We start from the raw sequence: 23,177 nt of genomic DNA on the forward strand, positions 1-23,177 counted from the left end.
AATAGGGCATTGAAGTGAAAGGGCCAGAGCAAATACGCAGGGAGCCTGCATATTCACTGTATATTTGTGCAGTGAATCAATGGGCCCTTCTACGTTTTTGTGTGTGTGAATACACTGCATATTTATGTACACAAAAATGGCAAGAAAAATTCAATATGCAGCGTATTATTGTGACCGAAACAGGCGTATTCCCATGTGAAGTGCTCTAAGGCTCTGACCACATTTCTGTTCTCCTGTTCCATCATGGAACAGAAGAATGAAAGTTAAACTGTCTGCCAGATTTGTCAAAATGATGGAAATCAGTGGATTTGACAGAATTCACTAGCTGTAATGGTAATTAATTAGAGATGAGCGAGTATACTCGCTAAGGCACTACTTGCTCGAGTAATGTGCCTTAGCCGAGTATCTCCCCGCTCGTCTCTAAAGATTCGGGGGCCGCCGCAGCTGACAGGTGAGTTGCGGCGGGGAGCGGGGCAGAGTGGGCAGGAGAGAGGGAGAGAGAGATCTCCCCTCCGTTCCTCCCTGCTCTCCCCCGCAGCTCCCGGCCCCGCGGCGGCACCCGAATCTTTCGGGACGAGCGGGGAGATACTCGGCTAAGGCACATTACTCGAGCGAGTAGTGCCTTAGCGAGTATACTCGCTCATCCCTATAATTAATGAATTGCATAAATAATGGGATATTTCAGTTTAGCAACTAAGCGTTATTGTCAATATAATTAAATATTAATTAGTAGAGATGAGCGAGCATACTCGTCCGAGCTTGATGCTCGTTTGAGTATTAGGGTGCTCGAGATGCTTGTTACTCGAGACGAGCACCACGCGGTACTTGTCTCGATTAAACGAGCACTGACCATTGAATTCAATAGAGCCGGCAATACAGCCGGCTCCATTGAAAGCAATGGGCTGCCGGCGAGCGCGGGATGAATTTTCGGGAAGGGATAAAAATATAAGCCCTTACCTGAAAATAATCCTAAAATGTGTAAAAACAAAAAAATATATATATACTCACCCGGTCCCGGCAGACGGAGTCCAGCCGCAGCCGGCCAGCAGTTCTCCTGAACTGCTGTGAGTAGTATTCAGCAGCCGGGGATTTAAAATCCCCGCCTGCTGAATGAGCTGCCTCTGATTGGTCACAGCCTCACCAATCAGAGGCAGCTCTCACTCACCCATTCATGAATTCATGAATGGCTGAGTGAGTGCTGCCTCTGATTGGCTCAGCGCAGGGACCAATCAGAGGCAGCTCTCAGGAGAACGATCTTTATGCTGACAGTGCGGGGGGAGGTCTCACTCTTGCCACTATTGTGGCTTAATAGTGAGACCTCGGAGCCCGAAATGCAGCCCTGCATGTTGCTCCTCGCCTGCCCTATCCATTTCTGTGTTTTTTACATGACTTTGGTGATTTGCTAAGATTTTCACAAATGAAAACCTTAGCGGAGCACCAGTCATATACAAAAATGCTCGAGTCGCCCATTGACTTCAATGGGGTTCGTTACTCGAAACGAACTCTCGAGCATCACTGAAAATTCGACTCGAGTAACGAGCACTCGAGCATTTTGGTGCTCGCTCATCTCTATTAATTAGCTTTACCATATACTTTCCATAATTTACCACACTGTTCAATACCTCTGCTTGCAGTCACTTAAAGGGAATAACAGTGCTCTGTTTTCCAAAGTCTGGGGCATGTACCATGCACGCATGTGCAGATGAACTGTCCTTTTTGAAGGCATTGGATGACAGCATTGTGCATGCGTGGGACTTGGCAGAGACATGGATGATGCCTACTGCGTCATCCACGTCTGAGGAGACAAGAGGGGCGGACTTGGGGGACGAACAGGCTGCTAGCAGAGACGGTCCAACCTGTCCATGGACCACTCAGCCTCATTTACATGCGACACAAAAGAACGTTGAATTACAATTACAGCCAAAAATACTGCATATTGGAAAATTGCATAACTTTTCATTGTACGAAAATATTGTACATTGTTGCATCACTCCAAGCCAAGATCCTGAACACTGGCAAGAGTTGATAGAGAAATATATTGGAAAATTCTAAAACTTTTTATCATTCAGAGAATAACATTTATTTGCCGATACTGGAAACATGCAAAATCTGCACTAATATTACGGTACATTATGTAGAGGTTAGGCCTCACTTAGAAAGTTGGTTTCATAGACCTATTTTACATGCAAAAGTAGCTTTAAAAATCCTTAGTTTTTAACTAAGGTATCAGTCCAGGTAGCCTAAAAATACAAAATTAAAAGTAAAAAAAAAAGAAGTATGTTTCATCTGTGGTGTTAAGTGCCTGCATTGTGTATGTGCTTCATGTAATGTTCAGCTCTTTCAGGTGGGAATGCTGCATGTCTTGTCTTCCTGCAGTTGGTTAACCACATAAGGGAGTGCCTGTCTGTGCAGGTCAATATTGAGACTCACACAGAACACTTTCACTATGAACTTTCTCCTATATTGTTCTATTTTGCATTAGCTTTAATGAATAACAATTTGACTACAATGGTCTGGTTGAAAGGAAAGTTCACCCAATCTGACATGGATTTGAAAGCAGTTCAGATATACAGTATTATGAGGCCACATTTGTTCAAATCTTAAGAAAGAAGTGCTCAAAGCAATGTTAAGTGTTTTCATGTATTCCTACATAACTTTGTGATTTTAAATGGGAAGATGGAACAATACCTCTGCAGCACCACCTATTAGAAGGCAGCATTCCTGCAAGTCAATGTTAGGCTTTTTTAACAAGCCTTGTAATAATGACTGGGAATTGTGAGCCAAAGCCATAATGTTCTACAGAAGGAGACGATAACCATGCACAGACAGCTGTTTCGGGGTGATAAGACCTAGAAGGTGTGTGAGGAGACATATAAAGCTATCCATGCTTATATGCAAATGGGAGGATGGAACGCTAACTTTGCAGCGCCACCTTTTGGAAGACAGCATTTCTGCAAGCTAACGTTAGACTTTTTAAACAAGTCTTGTAATAATGACTGGGAACTGTAAGCCAGAGCCAGAATCCATACACTCCATACACAGACAGCTCTTTCGGAATGATTGACCCTCATCACTGTGCAGTAGGTTTCTGGCTTGGCTAGTGAGAAGGCTTTAGATGTGGGTCCGGAAGAGTACTAAGAGGAGCATGGGTGGCCTTATAAGTCTTCTCACACACCTTCTAGGTGCTCTCCTAAAGGGGTGCTGTCATTAAAAAAGAAAAATTCTATACTTACCTATTCCTCCACCGTCAGTCTACTTACCAGATCTTCACCTCCCCCATCTTCTCATATCTCTTGCAGTCCAGGGGGAGCCACTTCTCCTTCAGCTGCCTGATTCTTCTCCTTCCTGTGAGGTTACTACACTGCCGGCAGTCTTCTGCCTGCCTGGTAATGTATGTTACGTCACAGCTCACAGGCCAGCAAGAAGACTTCCTATTTACTGCAGAGATTGCTCATGCGAGCTGTCTCTGAAATAGATTACAATTCCTTCCTAGGCAGTGACCGCTACAGCACAGGGATGTGACCTTCACTGACCCAGCCGGAAGGAATGTCAGGAATGCAGCCTTAATAATGAGACGGCCAGCATGCAGTCAGGTGACCCTGGGGCACTGCAGAAGCTCAGCCAGGAGAAGATGTGGTAAGGAGAGTGGGGGGTGGGGAAATAAGAGAGTATAGATTTTTTTTTTTTAATGACAAAACCTTTTTTAAGGAGAAACGATACCCTTTCTGACCTACATTTATAGGCCTCTCACTAGCCGAGCCAGAAACCTACCACACATTGATGAGGGGAAATCACCCCAAAACAACTGTCTATCTATGGATTTCTGGCGTGGCTTACAATTCCAAGTCATTGTTACTACACTTTTTTAAAAGGTCTGACATTGACTTGTGGGAATACTACTTTCCAATAGATAGCGCTGCAGAAGTATTGTTCCATCTTCACATTTGCATATTTCCCAGAGCAGCATGGATGGTCTTATAAGTCTCCTCACACCTTCTAGGTACTTTCCTTAAGGAGAAACGATTCCCATCCTGACTTTTGTTATTTCAATTTATGTAAAGATGAGGACTTATTTAAAGGGGTTATCTGGTTACCAGACGACATCCCTTTAATAGATCTGCCTGCAGTAAAATAAGAAACTGAGCAGTGATTACTCCTTTGCTTGCTTCAGGATCCAGCACTGCAGCTCCACTCTGGCCTTGGCGTTTGATGTGACAGTTGTCATCACAGGAAGTCAGGTGACCACTGCAGCCAATCAGAGGCTGCAGTGTGACATTCGGAAACTCTTGGTATCATAGTGCTCAGGTTGTGAGCGTTGATGTAAGCAGAACAAGTGGTGATGTTCCGGCCTCTGATTGGCTGCAACCTGACTTCCTGTGATGTCACCTGTCACAACAAATGCCAGAACAACAGTGGGGCTGCAGCACTGAATCCCAGAGGTAGCGAAGAGGTGAGTACTGCTCAGTTTATTATTTTACTACAGGCAGTCATTTTAAAGGGATGTTGTCCAGTAAGCAGTCAACTCTTTTAAAGGGAATTTAGAACTATGCCTTGGATATTTAATTTAATTTCTAATATATTTTCACCTTTTGGGCTAGAAGCTCTTTGTACTGTAGATGTTCAGAAATCTCCCTAAAAGGTTTTGAATACTGCTCTTCAAGAGCCTCCTGTGGCACAGAGTGTAAGCTCTCACCTACAACCTGGAGGTTGCAAGTTCAATCCCTGCACAGTTCAGGTAGTTGACTCTGTCTTCCATCCTTCTGAGGTTGGTAAATTGAGAACCCAGCTTGGTGGAGGGTAATAATATATAATAATTACCTGAAAGCACTGCAGAATAAGTTGGTGCTATACAAATAACAAGATTTATTTATTCGGAATGGCTAAGTAATTCTGTCATATAGTGACTGAATAATATTTATTTTTTTAGCATGTTTGAAGGATTTTTTTTAACAAATGTATGAATTGACTCTAGCACAAGTGAGAGGAATTTCCTAAACCTCCTTATGCTTTGATCCAACACCATTTGCATAAAGCTGTTATACCAAAGAGCAGATTTCTTAGACAGATCTCTGCCTTCTTGCTTGGTTGTAGAGAGGTCAATGTTGCATCCCTCGTGGTCTAGGATAGTGGAGGGGTTCACACAGGCATTCCTGGTAATAGACCACCAGGTGCTGAGTGCTTTACTCACCTCCCCAGACTTGAGCAATGTTTTCTGTATCCTGTCTCTCATAGGAAACTGAACATAATGGGTTCAAGTTTCCATTCCTATCCTGGTTATACTGTAGAACTTAGTCCAGGGCAGAAGTACAAAGGACTGTGCGGCTGTCATATAATGCTATGATGGGGTGGAGTACTTCATAAGTTCATTGTCTGATCACTAAGGATGCCTTCACATACTTCGTATTCATCTATAACTAACTTTTTCTTTCTTATACTTTTCTGCCACCAACATATAAATTATGTAGTCTAGTCCAATTTGATTGTATGTAATCTCTAAACTTTCAGGTGCTATTTCCTGGGGCACGGCTACTCCAATGGATGTAGTAAAGAGTCGTCTTCAAGCAGACAGCCTCTATAATAGAAAATACAGAGGAGTCAAAGACTGCATTACACAAAGTTACTGCAATGAAGGTATACAGGTAAACAATATGACGATATATATCTATATATATATATATATATACACATATATATACAGTATATATCGAATATATTCCAATTTTATCTTATCAGTCGTGCCCGACTCTTGGATACTCAGTAGGCCAGTCTTCTGGTGCTTCTTTATTCTCTACGGCTGCTTTCAACTGCCTGATGTCCATTCCCATGTCTTCTTTATGGTTTCAGCCAACGTGTCTTTCCTGTTTCCTTTTACCACTGAACATTCCAAGTAGTATATATATATATATATATATATATATATATATATATACATATTCTCATTAGTTGGGCCATTTTAATGTGAGCGTGTTATGAGCACATTCATGCGCCTGTAATATGGACATTTGTCTTAGTCCGACTGCAGGGTTTACTGACTCAAATCTATGATGGTGACAGTTCAGGTCAGTAAATCTCATTGTCGGGCCTTTGCACACTTCCATATTACGGACACATGAATGCATTCATAATATGAACGAATAAAATCCCTTAAACTAAATTTAGATTGCTCCAAACAGCAGATGGAATTGCAGTGATAATATCAGTGAATGGGTATTGAAGCACTACATTAATGGGGTTCACTAGGGCCATCAATAAAGGAGTTGATCTCCTATGGTTATGAATGCAAGTATGCCTGTTTCTCCATATAAGCCCTTCTACATCACCTTAATAACCCGTATGCTGGTAATGGATATATTTGCATAGGATGCAAACCACAAGGCTGGCCCATGTCAGGTTAGTATAGAAACAGCCCATTAGAGAACGGCAAGAAGTAGGTGCAAACCTTTCCCTCTGGTAGATGCTGCTTTCTCTTTTAAAGAAAATAGTGTTTAAAGAGGATTCTTTATTCCTCTTGTGCTGATCCTGAGTTACATCCTGTATTATAGCCCAGAGATGCATTTATAAAGTATCCATGAAAAACTGACGGATTTTCATCCGTATTTGTCTGTTTTGCAACCATATACATTGTGTGTCCAGTTTTCACTTGCATGTTGTATTTGTACGTCATCCATTTTTCTCAATACATCACGGGTGTCAGCTGTTTCTTACAGCTGACACCCGGGGGCAACAGCCGCGATAAGCCGCTCAGCCAATTGGGGCTGTTAACGCTTTAAATGCCGCTGTCAATTTTGACAATGAGATCACAGGGAGCTATGTAGGTGTCATGGCAGCCCGGGCCTTGGGGCTGTCTTGGCATTATGCCTACTAAGCCATCCCCGTGGTGTGAATTGATAGGCTACCTGTCAGATTGCAGTATGATGTAATGCTTTGGCATTACATCATACTGCAGGAGTGATCAAAGCATCGCATGTTGTGGTTCCCTAGGAGGCCTAAAAGAAAATGTAAAAATAAGAACAATAAAGTTTAACGTATTAATAAAAAAAATGCAATACAAGTTTACAATAAAAGAATCAAAATAATAAAACAAAAATACATATTTGGTATGGCTGCATCCGTAAAAGTCTGATCTATCCAAGTAATGCATTATTTCCCCGCACGGTTAACGTCGTCCAAAAAAAAACAAAAGAACGCCAGAATCGCGCTTTTTGGTCAACTTGTCTCCAAGAAAAAAATGTAATAAAAAGCGATCATAAAGTCATATGCATTCACAAATGGTACCAACAGAAACTACATGTACCACACAAAATGAGCCCTCACACAACTACGTCAACAAAAAAATAAAAAATTTATTGCGCACAGAAGATGGAGACAGAAAATAATTTTTAAAAATGAAATATATTTTAAAAAAATGCAAATAGTACAGCAAAAAAAAAAACTATATAAGTTTGGTATCGTAGTAATCGTACTGACTCATAGAATAAAGTTATCAAGTCATTTTGCTTGCAGTTTCTGCGCCGTAGAAACAAGACGCACTATAGGTGGCAGAATGTCGTTTTTTTTTCCATATCTCTCCACTTAGAATTTTTAAAAAGTTTTTCAGTACATTATATGGTAAATTAAATAGTACCATTGAAAAATACAACTTGTCCCGCAAAAAACAAGTCTTCATACAGCAATGTCGATGGATAAATAAAGGAGTTACAACTTTTTAAAAGGGGGGAGGAAAAAACAGAAAAGCTCTGTCACTAAGGGGTTAACATGGATCGACAGTCCGCATGTCAGGATAGGCCTCATGAGTGTAATAAGTCCATGTGCTGTCTGTATGCAGTCAATATAATGCCACAGAGCATTCCAGCAAGTACAGTATATAACATAGCTAGTGGAATAATTCATGAAAGACTTGATTTGAAACATCTCATTGGTGTAATTACTTGTGTATACAACCACCTTATTTTTATAATAAACAACATTTACATTTGTTCTTATTACTTTTTTAGTGGCCTACTACACTAGGGAGGCAAAACCCAATGGCGAGAAGGCTTCCCATTTTTAAGTTTGTTCGGGGCCAAGATGTTTTTGAGTATTCGGGCCGTCCTAAACATAAACTTTGGTATAGGCAGAATGTTGTTGCATAAATAAGTTTTAGAGGAAGTATATACCCCAATGTTGTGTAGTCTTTTTTCTTGAAGGGATTCTATTTCCTGCTTTTTTTTGTAAGCTTCATTAATCAAACAGTGTGGATATACCTTTTGTTACAATCAGTTTTTTGTGAGGAATCTTTGGTTTTGAAAATCTTCATCTTTTGGGCCATTATTCTTACCCAGTGAAATTGGCCAGAATGGGTGTAAACTTTCCAATTCTTAAAATGGGCACTTTTCTAATATAGCAGGTTGTTGCTATCAACCTTTTAAAAAATGTTTTGATAATAATTTTATTGTGTTCCTGGCTCAAAGTTACATCCAGATAATCAATGGAGGAGTCACAGTCATGGGTAGTGAATACGAGGTGCCAGTTGTTCTTACTGAGATATGTAGTGAAATCCTAGAATTCAGCAGATGATGCATCCCATATGATGATCAAGTCAACAATATATCATTTGTACAGAAAGATGTCACGTGACCACTGGTGTTGAGATAGTATATATTAATTTTCAAATTCACTGACCTATAAGTTCGTAAACCTGGGCATGAAACTTGTGCCCATCGCTGTGCCCTTCGTCTGTTTGACTAGTTGTGAGTCAAATGAAACATAATTTTTCAGAATGAATCTAATACCATCAGTAATGAACTATTTCTGCAAGTGTGGTATGGAATGATCATTCTCCAATATAGATGCAATAATGTAGCAGATAAGATTCACATAGTTTTGTTTTCGAAGGATCTGCGGTCAATTTTATTGACATTGGAAAGTTTGGAGGAAACTATGGTAAAAAGGTTTCTATGTGTTTACCCTTGTGATGCACAGGGTAGAATACTGTTCACAATGTACCGTATGCTCCCACAATGCATCGCCCCCTATCTAGTTTTATTCATTTTACTTTTACTTCTGTTTACTTGCATTGAGCACTAACCACTGATCAAAACTATCATACTGACCATCTTTGATTATATTATGCCTTTAAAAGAAATGCATTTATTATTACCTCTTCTTACTATTTATTATTTTGAAAAGAAGTGTATTTATTGGCTTTAGGGCGCCCACCCACTGGCGTTTGCGATTTTCGCGCGTGAAAAACGCAGCGTTTTTTGCTGCGTTTTCGCGGCGTTTTCGCGGCTTTTCCATTAATTTCCATTGACTTTCATGGGTGCATTAGGAGAAAAATAAGGACACATATGCAACTGACAGTTCCTATGTTAAAAAACGCAACGCAACGCAAAACGCCAGTGGACAGGAGTACATTCAATTCTAATTGCTCTGCAGGAAAAACGCAAAACGCAAAGAAAAAAAAATCGCCAGTGGGTGGGCGCCCTTACTCTAATTTTGTATCAATTTCTCTAATAGTATAGTTTTAAATTGATGCACTCATTCTTTCACTGTTATGTTTTATGCTTTTTTTCATTTTATAAATGTATCAATTTTTTTATTTAATCAGTATATGAAATTCACAAATATTAAGACAACACATCCGCTTTTACATTAATGAAATTCTATTCTTAATGTCATTATTTTTTAGACATTTATTTTTGGTGTAATTATTAATTATCAACATTTACTATTAATTCAAATATTCGTCTCATCTATTGCTCAAATGTTCCATTAAGGTGAATTTTGGTTGATATCGTGTTTTAAACATTTCCCCCTTTCTTCATTTCCCCATCCACTCACTTGCATAAGGGCCATGTACACATTGTACAAAATTCGTTCAAACAACCAAAAATGTGTGATAATTGTTATACCTAAATGCAAAATCACAGTTCATTCATCATCAACTTTCGTTTGTTGCTCACTATCAGTCAGCATAAAAACCATCGCTGGGTCACTGACTTATCACTGAGTGTAAATGCTCCCCTATTTGGATTGCATTACTAGTAGCAGTTGCTGTAACCTTTCCTTCTTTTTCGACACTGTTATTCACTCACCTTCTCATAAAACAGTGTGCCCCCGGCTAAGCTGAGGAGCTGGGTTTTTTTGCCTTGAAATGCATTCTTTGTGCTGTATACTAATCAATAAAAGAGAAGTTAGACTTTCTCAATTTGCCTCAAATTGTAAGATTCAAAAATTTGCACTGCACTTTTTTTGCCTCCTTCTTCCAGTTACTCTAAATACTTCCTCTCCTAGCGGATGTGGCACATCCTCAGGATTGGCAGCACTTCAGTGATCCCCCAACTTGACACTTTGTGAAGCCAATAAGGCTCTATATATTCTACACAGGGGTAGTTCCACACACTTTTTCTCTATACTCTGCCTATCATGCAGTGGGACAGTTAGTTTCTTCTGTTAGATTACTTTTGGGCAAAACAAGAGAGAAAAGCTCTTAAAGGGGTTGTCCCGCGAAACAAAGTGGGTCTATACACTTCTGTATGGCCATATTAATGCACTTTGTAATGTACATTGTGCATTAATTATGAGCCATACAGAAGTTATAAGAAATTTTTCACTTACCTGTTCCGTTGCTAGCGTCCTCGTTTCCATGGAGCCGTCTAATTTTCAGCGTCTAATCGCCAAATTAGACGCGCTTGCGCAGTCCGGGTCTTCTTCTTTTCTCAATGGGGCTCCATGTAGCTCCGCCCCGTCACGTGCCGATTCCAGCCAATCAGGAGGCTGCAATCGGCAATGGACCGCACAGAAGCCCTGCGGTCCACCGAGGGAGAAGATCCCGGCGGCCATCTTCAGCAGGTAAGTAAGAAGTCACCGGAGCGCGGGGATTCAGGTAAGTGCTGTCCGGTGTTCTTGTTTAACCCCTGCATCGGGGTTGTCTCGCGCCGAACGGGGGGGCTGTTGAAAAAAAAAAAACCTGTTTCGGCGCGGGACAACCCCTTTAATAGTGCAGGGGACCTTAACACTGTACTGAAGCAAACAATAGAAAAGTGTCCGCCTGAGAAGAGATGGGTGCACTCACATGTAACATGTCCAAGAGCCTGTAAGCACCTGCAGTCTCTTTGGGGAGAACAGACACTGCCACCTTCAACTTGAATGCCAGAACCAGTAGCAAAAAAGAAGATGTAGTGGTGCTGCTGCCAATCAAGGATGGAAGCCAAGGCCTTGATGTATAGGAAGCATATTATTGAACAGGCACTATATTTCCTTGATAACAAAATTGCACCTCCAATACTATGGGAGGTCACTGATTCTGTTGTTCCTTAGTCATTACAGTAATGGCTGCATAGTCTAACCAAGTAATAGCTTTAATGATAGAATCCCTAAAAGCCATTGGACGTTCTCAGTGTACAATCAATACTAATATTATAAATGGTAAAGTAATTCCGTCTCTCTGTCTGTCTGTTACCTTTTCACGGCTAGACCGCTGAAATCATTTCAATGAAATTTGGCAGGGAGATAGCTGGCATCTTGAGGAAGGACATGGGCTACGTTTTATCCTGAAAATGTATAGAGTTCTCTAGACAGATTTATTAGGTGATGCACAGGCGTACCTCCGCTCCGCCGCCGGCACCACAGAGGGGCAGGGGTGCACATCATAAGCTAGGCCTCCCCAAACGGGCAGACACGTGAGGGCAGGCGTCGTTGCCGCATGTATGCCTTTATTAAGTGCGACGGATGGGACGGGGATGCATATCATAAGCTATGGCTGCACAAACGGGCAGACATCATTGCCGCATGTATGTGATTATTAAGTGCGCAGAGGGGAAGGGGGTGCACATCATAAGCCAGGCCTCCCCAAATGGGCAGACGTATGAGGGCAGACATCATTGCCGCACGTATGCAATTATTAAGCTAGCATTGATACCTGGCGTTGCCCAGGATTAAAACTTGAATGAAAAACACATTAACATGGTTTGAGAGTTTTTAAAGAAAATGTGTGTTGCCCATAGCAACCAATCACACTGCAGCTTTAATTTTACCGCAGCAGTATAACAAATAGCAACCATCGCAGTGCAATGCAGTGTAAATGGGCCTTAAGAAATGAAAGCCGAGCTCTTGCAACCTATCACAGCGCACCTTTTATTTTACCTCAACATTATAAGAAATAGCAGCCAATCACAGCGCGGCTTTCATTTTACCTCAGCAGTATAACACATGAAAGCTGGGCTGTATGACACAAACAGACAGATTTTGCCTTACAACTTGGATGAAAGACACATTAACATGGATTGAGATCTAAAAGAATATCTGTGTTGCTCATAGCAACCAATCACGGCACAGCTTTTATTTTACCTCAGCAGTACAACTAATAACAACCAATCACAGCACAGCTTTTATTTTACCTCAGCAGTATAATATATAGCAACCAATCACAGCACTGCTTTTATTTTACCTCAGCAGTATAATATATAGCAGCCAGTAATACAGGCATTTTATAAGGGAAGTGTCAATGGTAATTGGCTGGATTCTCCAGAAAACTGCACGTGCGGCATGTCTGGACAGTCTATGACATTGTATGTTGAATCTGGTTTCCATTTACAATGGCCTGGAAGAGCCCATTGTATATTGAAAATATTGTATCCTGAGGCCATTGTGGTTTGAGGGATCCCTGCAGTCGGCTCCTGTTGGGTGTATATTCGGTGCTGTATTTGGTATTTGAACTTGCTTAACTTTTCTAACCCTATGATAATTCCTGGTGTCTGTATGGAGGAATATCCAAGGTACGAGATGTATCCAAAACTAAATGTAGTCCTTATTTATCTCATTCTTTAAAAATGCAAAGCAAAACACATTCTAGCCATGCATGGCCGTTGTCAATCAGACATCCAGTAAATACAAGTATAGGAAGCACATGTTGACCTGATCTTCCACTCCTTTTGCTTTTCTTTGGCGTGTCCTTGACTTTCTATGAGTAATAAAACATCTATAAAACAAGTTTAAGACACATTTAATCATTCTGGGTGTTTTATATAGTGCAGTTAATGAGTGTCACTTGCCCCTCCCTCTGATGACATTACTCTTAGTTTGATTGCACATAGAAAGGATTTCTCTACAAACTATTCCCATATGGTGTCATGTTGTCATAGTCACTGATCACGTCTCCGGCCCATCAGCTGTTTTCTACATCATTGAGGTCCACCCATAGATTGTCTGAAGGTTGTCAGGTGTTGATTTGTGCAAAATTTGCACCCATTTTCTGCACAACGAAGTTGACTAAGGCCCAATGTCCAAGGGCGGATCCGATTTGCGGAAGATCCCCAAATCAAACTGCCCATAGGAATACATAAGCGTCTGCAAGTGAAATAAAGCATGCGGATTTGGTCCGCATAAATCCGCAGTGGAGAGAAGAGAAGACCCGCAGAAGACCCAGACAGGTATGTAGAAATCCCGCAGTGTCCACAGCCGCACGCAGGGTTGGATTCCGTTGTAGGCTTCCACATGAGGAATCCAATCTGCCCATGAACATGAGGCCTTAAAATTGAAGACCTTGATAACAGCAATTCCTTAGTTATCATGCCCACTTTTCAAATTTGTTACTTTTGAAAATTGTTAGATGATGAGAAAAGTCAATTTTTGGCATGAATATGTGAATTGCCACTTTTTCAGCACGGTTTACTTGAAAAAATGACTAAACGGCTTTGAAGGAGTTGTACCAGTTCTAGCTATTGATGACTTATCCTCAGGATAGGTCATCAATAGAGATGAGTGAGCGTACTCGGTAAGGCAAACTACTCGAGCGAGTAGTGCCTAATGCGACTACCTGCCCGCTCGTCTCAAAAGATTCGGGTGCCGGCTGGGGCGGGGTGCGGCGGGGGAGAGCTGGGAGGAACAGGGCAGACCACGCTGATCTACTATAGTGACCTTTCCTGAGAATAGGTCTTCAACAGTTGTAATTGGGACCAGTCCTTTAATAAAATGTGTTTCCTTGAGTCTGTAATAGATAATGGGGCATTGCAGTTGTGAAGTCTTTAGGGTTATGAATGCAACTCTTTAACTATAATACAGGCTGTTACTCAGAATCAGAGCAAAATAAGTAATGGAATGTGTTCAACTTTTTCTATAGATTCATTCTATATATACATGGCAATAAAAAGTAAGCAAGCCCTTTGTTATTACCTGGATTTCTGTATTCATTGGTAGCTCAAGTCCCCTGGTGCAAGCACCGAGTCATGACTGACTCCTTGGGTAATGTCACATTGTGGCATTTTCTAGGCAGACTGTTTTGTGGGGTGGTTTGCCATTGCCTTCCCCAATCATCTTTAGGCTGGGTACTCATTTTACCGACCTCAGAAGGATGGAAGGCTGAGTCAACCTTGAGCCGGCTACCTGAACCACACGGGGATTGAACCTGCAACACTCAGGTCGTGAGTGAGAACTTAGGACTGCATTCTGCTGCCTTAACACTCTGCGACACACTTATTGATAACTAATAAAATAATGCTTTTACACAGGTACAAACATCACTAATGAATGGAGATGGGTCAGGCCAGGGATCATTCCGGCCCACTTGCCTCCATTCACAGTAAACAGGCAGTCGTTCATAAGTGAACTGCCTGTTTACACTGAACGATGCGTTGATATATCTGTACCTCTGTATTTTAATAGGTAGGAGTCCCTGTCATCAATAAATGTCGCATTATCCTGTATTTTGCACACAAACCTCATTGAACTTTGTATATATTGTTGTGCATGTTTGTAGAGTTTAGCTCCAACCTCTAAGGTTTTTCCTCATGATTCCACTACCCTGTTATCTTACTTCTTCAGGCCTCACTTCTAATTCCTGAAATGTTTTATGTAGTGTTCGCCACACATTGAACATATATGAACTGGAAAATCTTAGGGCACAGATTGTCTTTTCTTGTAAAACGTCTTGAGTGATTCACATAATAGAAAGTTTTCGCACCCTGTACCATGTAAGGCGTGATAAGATCATGTTAAATCACAAGTCTCTTATCAGATGTAAGCAAAAGTTACATGTGGTTCAAAATGTTCAATCAAAGTGTTTGACTTGTACATTTCTTTTTTATCATGCATGTAGTTGTACAAAAAAAATCCCTTATTTATCAATTCTCCACCGATACATAATTCTGACTGATTCATTTTTATGGAAATTACGTCACTAATTTCTGTTCGTGCCATTACAACCATTTTAGATTTGCTTCTAGATTTCCTTTTGGCTCTACAATAGTGATTATGTTTTAGCCTAGTGTTGCGTTGAGACTTTTGATCACTCTTAAACAAAAAATTGCTCTGATATTGCTGTCCATAGGAATTAGTTGAAAATCTCTGGAAAATGACTTAAAAATCATCACCATTAGGCTGTATCCACACAGGTTCCAAAATCTCGCTACAATGTGAAGCCCATGGTTTCCAATGGGTTCTTTCAGGCTACAAAACATCGCTCATGTGAAAGAACCCATTGGAAAGCATGAGCTTCACGTACATGCGTTTTGTAGCCCGTGCGAAAGGGGCCTTAAGCAAATCATCAGCATTTTCTTGTTATTATCGTTACTCAATTGGATTTCTGACCAAATTGACAAAGTACTAGCTGACAGTTGTCTGCTTCACATGATTGATTGTTGGTAGCACACCTCCTCCTTCTATGTAAACAGTTGTTGCACTCAGCGTTGTATGGCAGCTCCTCTCAATCTCTCTCAGTACTCCTTACTAGTGGCTTGGGTGAATTGGGCCCAGGGCAGATGTCAGGCCATCGCTCAGCCTCTTCCATCTTGGGGATCCTTATAAGATGAGGCACAATTTCTCCTACTCAATAAAAGTTCTTTTTTATCTCCAGACAGGCTTCTCCACTGCTTGCAAAGCATCCTTGCAAACACATAGACATAGTACGATCACATGACATACAACATGATACATTTCTCAGACATAACCCAGACAATAACCCATTCAATGCTGCAGAGGTGCAATACCAACAGGCTTTACACTCATCCAGCTCGTAGCTCCAATCTGGCGGCAGCCACTCCTGAGTCTGTGTCTACTGACCTCTTACCTTGGTGCAGATATTAGCGGTCACAGACTCTGCAGGCGGGGTGAGCAGAACTCCTCTAAAGAGGTTATCCAGGCAGAGCCCACCAGAATACACAGGGTTAGAGCAGAGGCACTGCTCTGACCCCTGTGTAGTAGGTTGGCACTTGTAATTGCAGGTTCAGCTGTATTGAAATAATGGGAGCTGTGCTTGTAATTGCAAGCTGGGGTCCGATTCATTTAAATGAGAGCTGTGCCTTCAATTACAAATGCCAGCCACTACAACGGGTTCAGAGCAGTGCCTCCACTCCAACCCCGGTGTATTCTGGCAAGGTCTGCCTGGATAGCCCCTTTAACCCCTTAGTGACGAAGCCTGTTTGCGCCTTAGTGACGGAGCCAAATTTTGGAAATCTGACATGCGTCGTTCAACGTAGCATAACTCCGTAAAGGCTTTACATATCCAAGTGATTCTGACATTGTTTTTTCGCCACATGTTGTACTTCATTTTGGTTGTAAAAAGAGACCGATATAATTTGTGTATATTTATTAAAAGTACCAATATTGGAAAAATTTTGAAAAAATTGTCATTTTTTCAAATTTTCAACTGTAATATCTCAAATATGTCCAAACATACTGTACAAATTTTTGATAAGATAAATATTTCCATCTGTTTACTTTATTCTGAATGCACACTTGAAAAACTTTTGTGTTTTTTTTAACCATTTATAGGACGTACAAATTTAACATTACTTTTCAGCATTTTGAGGAACACTTTGTTTTCCTGCACCAAGCCAAGTTTGCAAAGGCTCATGAGTGTCAGAATAATAGAAAACCCCCCCAAATGACCCCATTTTAAAAACTACACCCCTTAATGTATTCACTGAGGGGTGTCAGGAGTATTTTGACCCTACCAGTTTTTCTTCAGGAATTAATTCAATTTAGAGGAGAAAAAATAAAATTTCATAGTTTTGCAAATATGTCATTTTAAAGACATATTTTTTTCCTATATTGCGCATGAAAATGAGGATTTACACCCCAAAATGGATACCCCCGTTTCTCCCGTGTTCAGAAACATACCCATTGTGGCCCTAATCTTATGTCTGGATGCACAACGGGACCCAAAATGAAAGGAGTAGTCGGTGTCTTTCAGAACATAAATTTTGCTTGAAGGCGTTTTAGGCCCATAGCACATTTGTAGAGCTCTTGAGCGGCCAAAACCAAAGAGAACCCCCACAAGTGACCCCATTTTGAAAACTAGACCCCTTAACGAATTTATCTAGGGGTGTACTGCCCATTTTGACCCCACAGTTTTTGAATGAATTCAAGCAAAGCAAAAGGAAAAAAATGTGATTTTCGTTTTTTTGGCAATTCTGTCGTTTTAAAAACTGCTTTTTTGGTACAGCACACACATGAATGAAGCCTTGCACCCCAAAATGGATACCCCTGTTTGTCCCGTGTTCAGAGACATACCCATTGTGGGCCTAATCTTATGTCTGGATGCACAACGGGGCCCAAAATGAAAGAAGTAGTCGGTGGCTTTCAGAACAGAAATTTAGCATGAAGGTGATTTAGGCCCCATTGCCCACTTGTAGAGCCCTTGAGCGGCCAAAACGACAGAGAACCCCCACAAATGACCCCATTTTGAAAACTAGACCCCTTAACGAATTAATCTAGGGGTGTACTGTGTATTTTTACCCTACAATTTTTGAATAAATCTAAGCAAAGCAGTAGGAAAAAAAATACAATTTTCATTTTTTTGGCATTTTTATCAATTTAAAAACAGTTTTTTTTGTACAGCACACATAGGATTGAAGACTTTCACCCCAAAATGGATACCCCTGTTTGTCCCGTGTTCAGAACCATACCCATTGTGGCCCTAATCTACTTAAAGGACACATGGCTAGGCCTATAATGGAAGGAGCACCCGTTTGATTTCAGGGTACAAAAGGATAAATTCCAGGCCCCATTGCCCACTTGTAGAGCCATTGAGTGTCCAAAACTATAAAGAACCCCCTCAAATGACCCCATTTTAAAAACTAGACCCCTTAATGAATTCATCTAGGGGTGTACTGTGTATTTTGACCCCACAGTATTTGAATAAATCTAAGCAAAGCAGAAAAAAAAATGACGATTTTCATTTTTTTGGCAATTTTGTCAATTTAAAAACTGTTTTTTTTTGTACAGTTTACATAGGAATGAAGATATTCACCCCAAAATGGGTACCCCTGTTTGTCCCGTGTTCAAAAACATACCCATTGTGGCCCTAATCTACTTATAGGACACATGGTTAGGCCTGTAATGCAGGGAACACCCGTTGGATTTCAGGGCACAACTGAATAAATTCCAGGCCCCATTGTTCATTTGTACGGAATAAAAATTGACTCCCTAAAAATATCCCCCCCCCCTCCGCGCCCTTTTCGGCGTTCCCCAAATCTTAGATAAAAGTAATAATGTGAACTGTGTGGTATTTCCGAAGACAGGGGTAATTACGGAGGCTGGTTGGGATGGGCCCATGGGGCAATAAAACAGTGTATCCCCCCTCCTCTCATGCTTTTTGGGGGTCATTTCTTGACCTCAGTGGTGGGTATAGGGTGTAAAAAGTGGCGCTCTGTGAGTCTCCCTAAGCTTGATGAGGTGCGGCGGTCTCGCACAGAAGACGCTCGACAAGCTGCTCTTGGGCTGCAGGAAGGCGAATGTTCCCGGGGCTTCTTGTAAATTACGTATTACAGGTAGCGGTCTGAATAACGCCGGGCTCACACGGCCGTAGGTGGAATCCACTTGCAGAGGCCTGCAGCGGATCCCAGCTGTGAGCCCGGCTGTGACCCTGCGTACGGCCACGTAATGTACTGCGCATAACTGCCTACTCACGCAGGCGGTCATGCGCAGTACTTTTTATAAATTTGTATTTCCCGCACAGTCACTTAGCGATGACACGGGTACCCGCAGCCCGTATACAATGTAGTTGCGTATGGGCTGCGGGTATATCCGCGACCATGGAGCACAATAGGCTCTATGCTGCGGATAGTCGCGGTAAAATAGAACCTGCTGCGTTCTCTTTTCTGCGAGTGGATTACACAATTCCGACCTGCTAATGTGAGCGGAATTGTATAATCCAATGCGATTGATCCATGTATTTCCGCGGATCAGATGCATGCGGAATCCGTAATTCCTATCCGGTCATGTGAGACCGACCTAAGGTAGATCGCTACCTTTTTATCACATGATCGGGGACCACTCAACGAGGCCACCCGTCACTGCTCCAGGCTCTCAGCGACCGTTGGTCGCTGGGAGCAAGGAGGTTTCAAATTTCCTGTGCTCTCCGACTCCTGCGCATGTGTTCGCTGTTTTGCCGGCGGTCGCATGTGCAGAATCCGGGAAAGTTCACGGAGGAAGATCGCGTCGGGGTGCAAATACGGAGGCCTCTGGTAAAAAGTTTCATCTCCTCTCACCGATCGCATCGTTGAGGGGAGATGAAGCTTCACCTTTTTTTTACTTTTACGTGACCGCCATTATCCATTGGATAACGGCGAACACGTGACGAGGAACCGCTCACTGCGGCCCCCCGTGAAATCTCCAGGCTCTCGGCTAAGTTTTGTAGCCAGGAGCAGGGAGATTTTAAATTATCCTGGCAATCCACGGCTTTTGTGCATGTGTCCGCCATCTTGGCGACGGGCGCGTGCGCAGAAGCTGGGCTAAGGTCCGCGGATAAATCCACGGGCCTTAGGTACGTCATTTCATCCTCCCTCACGGATATGATCCATGGGGGGAGATGAAACGCAAGCTTTTTTAACTTTTTTTTCACTTTTTAAAACTTTTTTTTGTACTTTTACACTTTTTTTTTTCACTTTTTACACTTTTTTTTTACTTTACATGATCACTGTCATCCATTGGATGACAGTGATCATGTCCCCAGTCACATCCCTCTGCTCTTGGCTACACATGGCAGCCAAGAGCAGAGGGATTTTAAATTTCCCGGGGCTCGAGCCCATCTGTGCACGCGCCCGATGTCAATCATCGGGCGCGCATGCGCAGACAGGGATTCGGGTCCCGGGACATCGGGGAGGACTTAGGTGAGTATTTTCACCTCCCTTCATGGATCCGATCCATGAGGGGAGGTGAAACTGACTTTTTTAAAAAACTTTTTTAACTTTTTCGCGATCGCCGCTATCCAATAGCAGCGATCGCGGGCCCGGTACCTTCAGGAGCCGGGAGCCAGGAGATTTCAAATTTGCCGGGGCTCCCGGGCTTCTGCGCATGCGCCTGACGTCATCGCCTGGCGCGCATGCGCAGAAGACCGCCGGCGGGTCCGGGAGGACCCGAACTCCGGGGGACACCGCCGACAAGCCAGCTTAATATCTAACTTTTTACGCACTTTTCTTTACTTTTTTGCGATCGGCGCTATTCATTTTATAGCGCCGATCGCAATGCCGGGGGGGACTGCCCGCATCCTGGGATGACAGCTCCATGCTGTCGGCTACCTGCGGGCACTGACAGCATGGAGCTGTCACGTCCTCAGGCAAGTGGGCATCAATCCAAAGAGGATGCATAAAACTACGTCCTCTAGGATTAAAGCCCACTTACTGAGGACGTAGTTTCCCGATGGGGCAGTCGTTAAGGGGTTAAGGTTTAATGCATGGCTGTCAGGCCATATAAAATGAGGCATCAGGCCGGATTCAGGCCTTGTGTTTGACGTGTGTGCTTTAGAGTGTACTTTATATTGACTGTGAGCTCATATCTAATAACTAATGATAATTTGTAAATGTTATATTTTACAGGTATTTTTCAAGGGAATCACAGTAAATGCCATACGTGGCTTTCCAATGAGTGCTGCAATGTTTTTAACCTATGAACTGTCATTACGAGCTATGAAGACAAGCAAGGAATCAAATTAAACTAATTCCCAGCCAAATTCTACACTATTATTTAGGTTTTAAATATATATATATACTTTTACATAAGTCATAATAATAACATAACTTTTTAATCAATGCCAAGCAATGCAAATGATTGAAGGTCATATGCCACATATATATCATTGAAGGAGAATGATTAATGATTACTCCACTTAATAATAGCAGCGTGAAAGCTCTTTGGTACGTTACTACTCACCACAAAGATAAAAGATAGCGAAGAGGAAAAGAAGTCTTTGAGTTGTTGCGTCACATAAATGAGGTCAAGATTCTAATCAAACTCCTGCTACTGGTACCATCAGATATCAGAAGTGTTCTATGCCATTGTTCCATCTCATTGTGCACTACAAAGGTTGTGAAATGTGTGGGATTATACCTTTGCATTAATTGTTTTTACCTCATATTTGATGGTTGAAAGAGGATGCTGTGAATGTTTCACAAATGTTAGATACTCCACTAATTGCAGAAATTGTTTGTTGCTGGTTATTGTATTTACGTCGATCATGTATATATTCATCAGAGATGACTAATGAAATGCTTACTTGTTAATAAAATGTTATATATACATTATAAATAGTCTGGTTTAGTAACTTTAAGGGGTTTTCCAGAAGGAACATATTGATGGCCTATTCTTAAAACAGTCCATTTTTATTTATCATGGGGTATGATCCCGGATCCCTAACACCAACCAGCAGAATGAAGAGGTTGCAGCCTTAAGAATAGCTATGTGATTGGACCCCCAGGAATGGCCATGGGTGTTTTAATCTTAGAATGCACCTTATAGGACACCTTCACACAGCAGTAAACGCTGCAGAATTTCCACAGCATTTATAGTACAAGTAATGTAGAGGAGATTTCGGAAATCTCCTTCATATGGTGTAGAAAATTTCCGCAATGAAACCACTGTGTTTTTAAAAAAATGCTGCAGATTCTAAATCTACAGCATCCACAGAATTGTGCAGCTGATCTGCAATTAAAAAAGTGCCCCAATCCGCACCATTTAGGTGTGGATTTGGCTACCATGGATTTCCTGTGGAATTGTTGTAGGTATGCCATTGTGGAATGCCCGAAGTGATTTAGCAATGTCTAAAGGTGCCTTAAGAAAGTCATGGTTAAATAGATTAACTGAAAAGAAGGCTAATTTGTGCAGCCGGTAAGTGATAAGAAAATACTTTTTTAAAACTTTTGTAATAAAACATATAGGAACAAAGTTAAAAAACACAGAGGTAAACATGGGAGAGGGGAGCCAGTAGTAGTATAGGGGTATTGTTTTATCCTTTAAGCAACCTGTGACAGATATACAGGAGGTGGACAAAAATATGGAAACATTATATGAAATGCATGGGATTTTAATCATTAGCACTGAGCTGCCCTTTTGACCCCAAATTTCCAGCTTTCCCACTAAATTTGTGTTTACTTCACCTCTTTCCCTGCTCTGAGTTGTTTTGGGAGCCAGCTGGTAACAGCAGCTGAATGGCTCCAACCCCTGAGCAATGGAACCTTGTTGCTTCGGCCAATGTTCACTTCTGCCTAGCAGCATCTGTGTCATATTACCTGCACTTGTTACATGGGATTAAAAATCATATTTCAATAAGACGTGAAGACCGATTCTAAGGCATGCATTTCATGCAGTGTTTCCATATTTTTGTTCACTGCTTGTATCGGTAGCTGTCAGGTGTTTAATCATGTTCAGCAATACATATATCTACCTCCTGGAACTCATCTGTATTAGCCTGAAAGATCGTGGTTGGAGCATACAGCCATTCCTTGCTGCAACTGCTGGGATCAGGGATAGGAGCTACCTCTCTTTGTGAAACACCCTAAATGCTGCAGTCAACCAAATACTGTGGAATCGAAGGGCTTATACATCTGTATACATCTATAGTATATAGCCATCAGCTCATAACCGCCCCACGACAAGATGGCAGGTTGTCGATGGGCTACCATATGAGTCGGGGGTCTAGCAAAGGCCAAAAGGTTTACCATACAGTAAGTTTCTGCCTATTAGGTCATGCCAGAAGCATGGCTTAATGGATTACCCATCAGCACTGACAAGGGACAATGATTTTTTGTGACCAACTGATGTCGCGTAATGTCGCCTAGTGGAATAAAAAATGTTACAGATGGAAGTGCACTGACCTGTAGAATATAAGATGGCATATTAGTTATACTGCACAGAGCATGGAAGCATGGCATTAAACAAAACCTAAAAAATAGTGCATTTGCTGTTTTTTTTTCCTATTCCCC

General features: G+C 41.7%; 1 protein-coding gene across 3 annotated transcripts in view; it reads left to right on the forward strand.

The window, feature by feature from the left end:
• SLC25A48 (solute carrier family 25 member 48) overlaps positions 1–21,667 on the forward strand; it is a 56,999-nt gene extending 35,332 nt beyond the window's left edge. The window contains exons 7-8 of one of the 3 annotated variants that reach the window (XM_066591066.1): positions 5,506–5,639; positions 20,796–21,660. In XM_066591066.1, the coding sequence (XP_066447163.1) occupies positions 5,506–5,639; positions 20,796–20,912 (251 nt within the window). In that variant the 3' untranslated portion in view covers positions 20,913–21,660. Of the gene's footprint in view, positions 1–5,505; positions 5,640–20,795 lie in introns of all 3 variants that reach the window. The other 2 variants (XM_066591067.1, XM_066591068.1) reach the window with 2 other exon arrangements.
• The last annotated feature ends 1,510 nt before the right edge of the window (positions 21,668–23,177 follow it).

The sequence above is a fragment of the Eleutherodactylus coqui genome, chromosome 2 (genome assembly GCF_035609145.1).
Source record: "Eleutherodactylus coqui strain aEleCoq1 chromosome 2, aEleCoq1.hap1, whole genome shotgun sequence".
Lineage (NCBI taxonomy): Eukaryota > Metazoa > Chordata > Amphibia > Anura > Eleutherodactylidae > Eleutherodactylus > Eleutherodactylus coqui.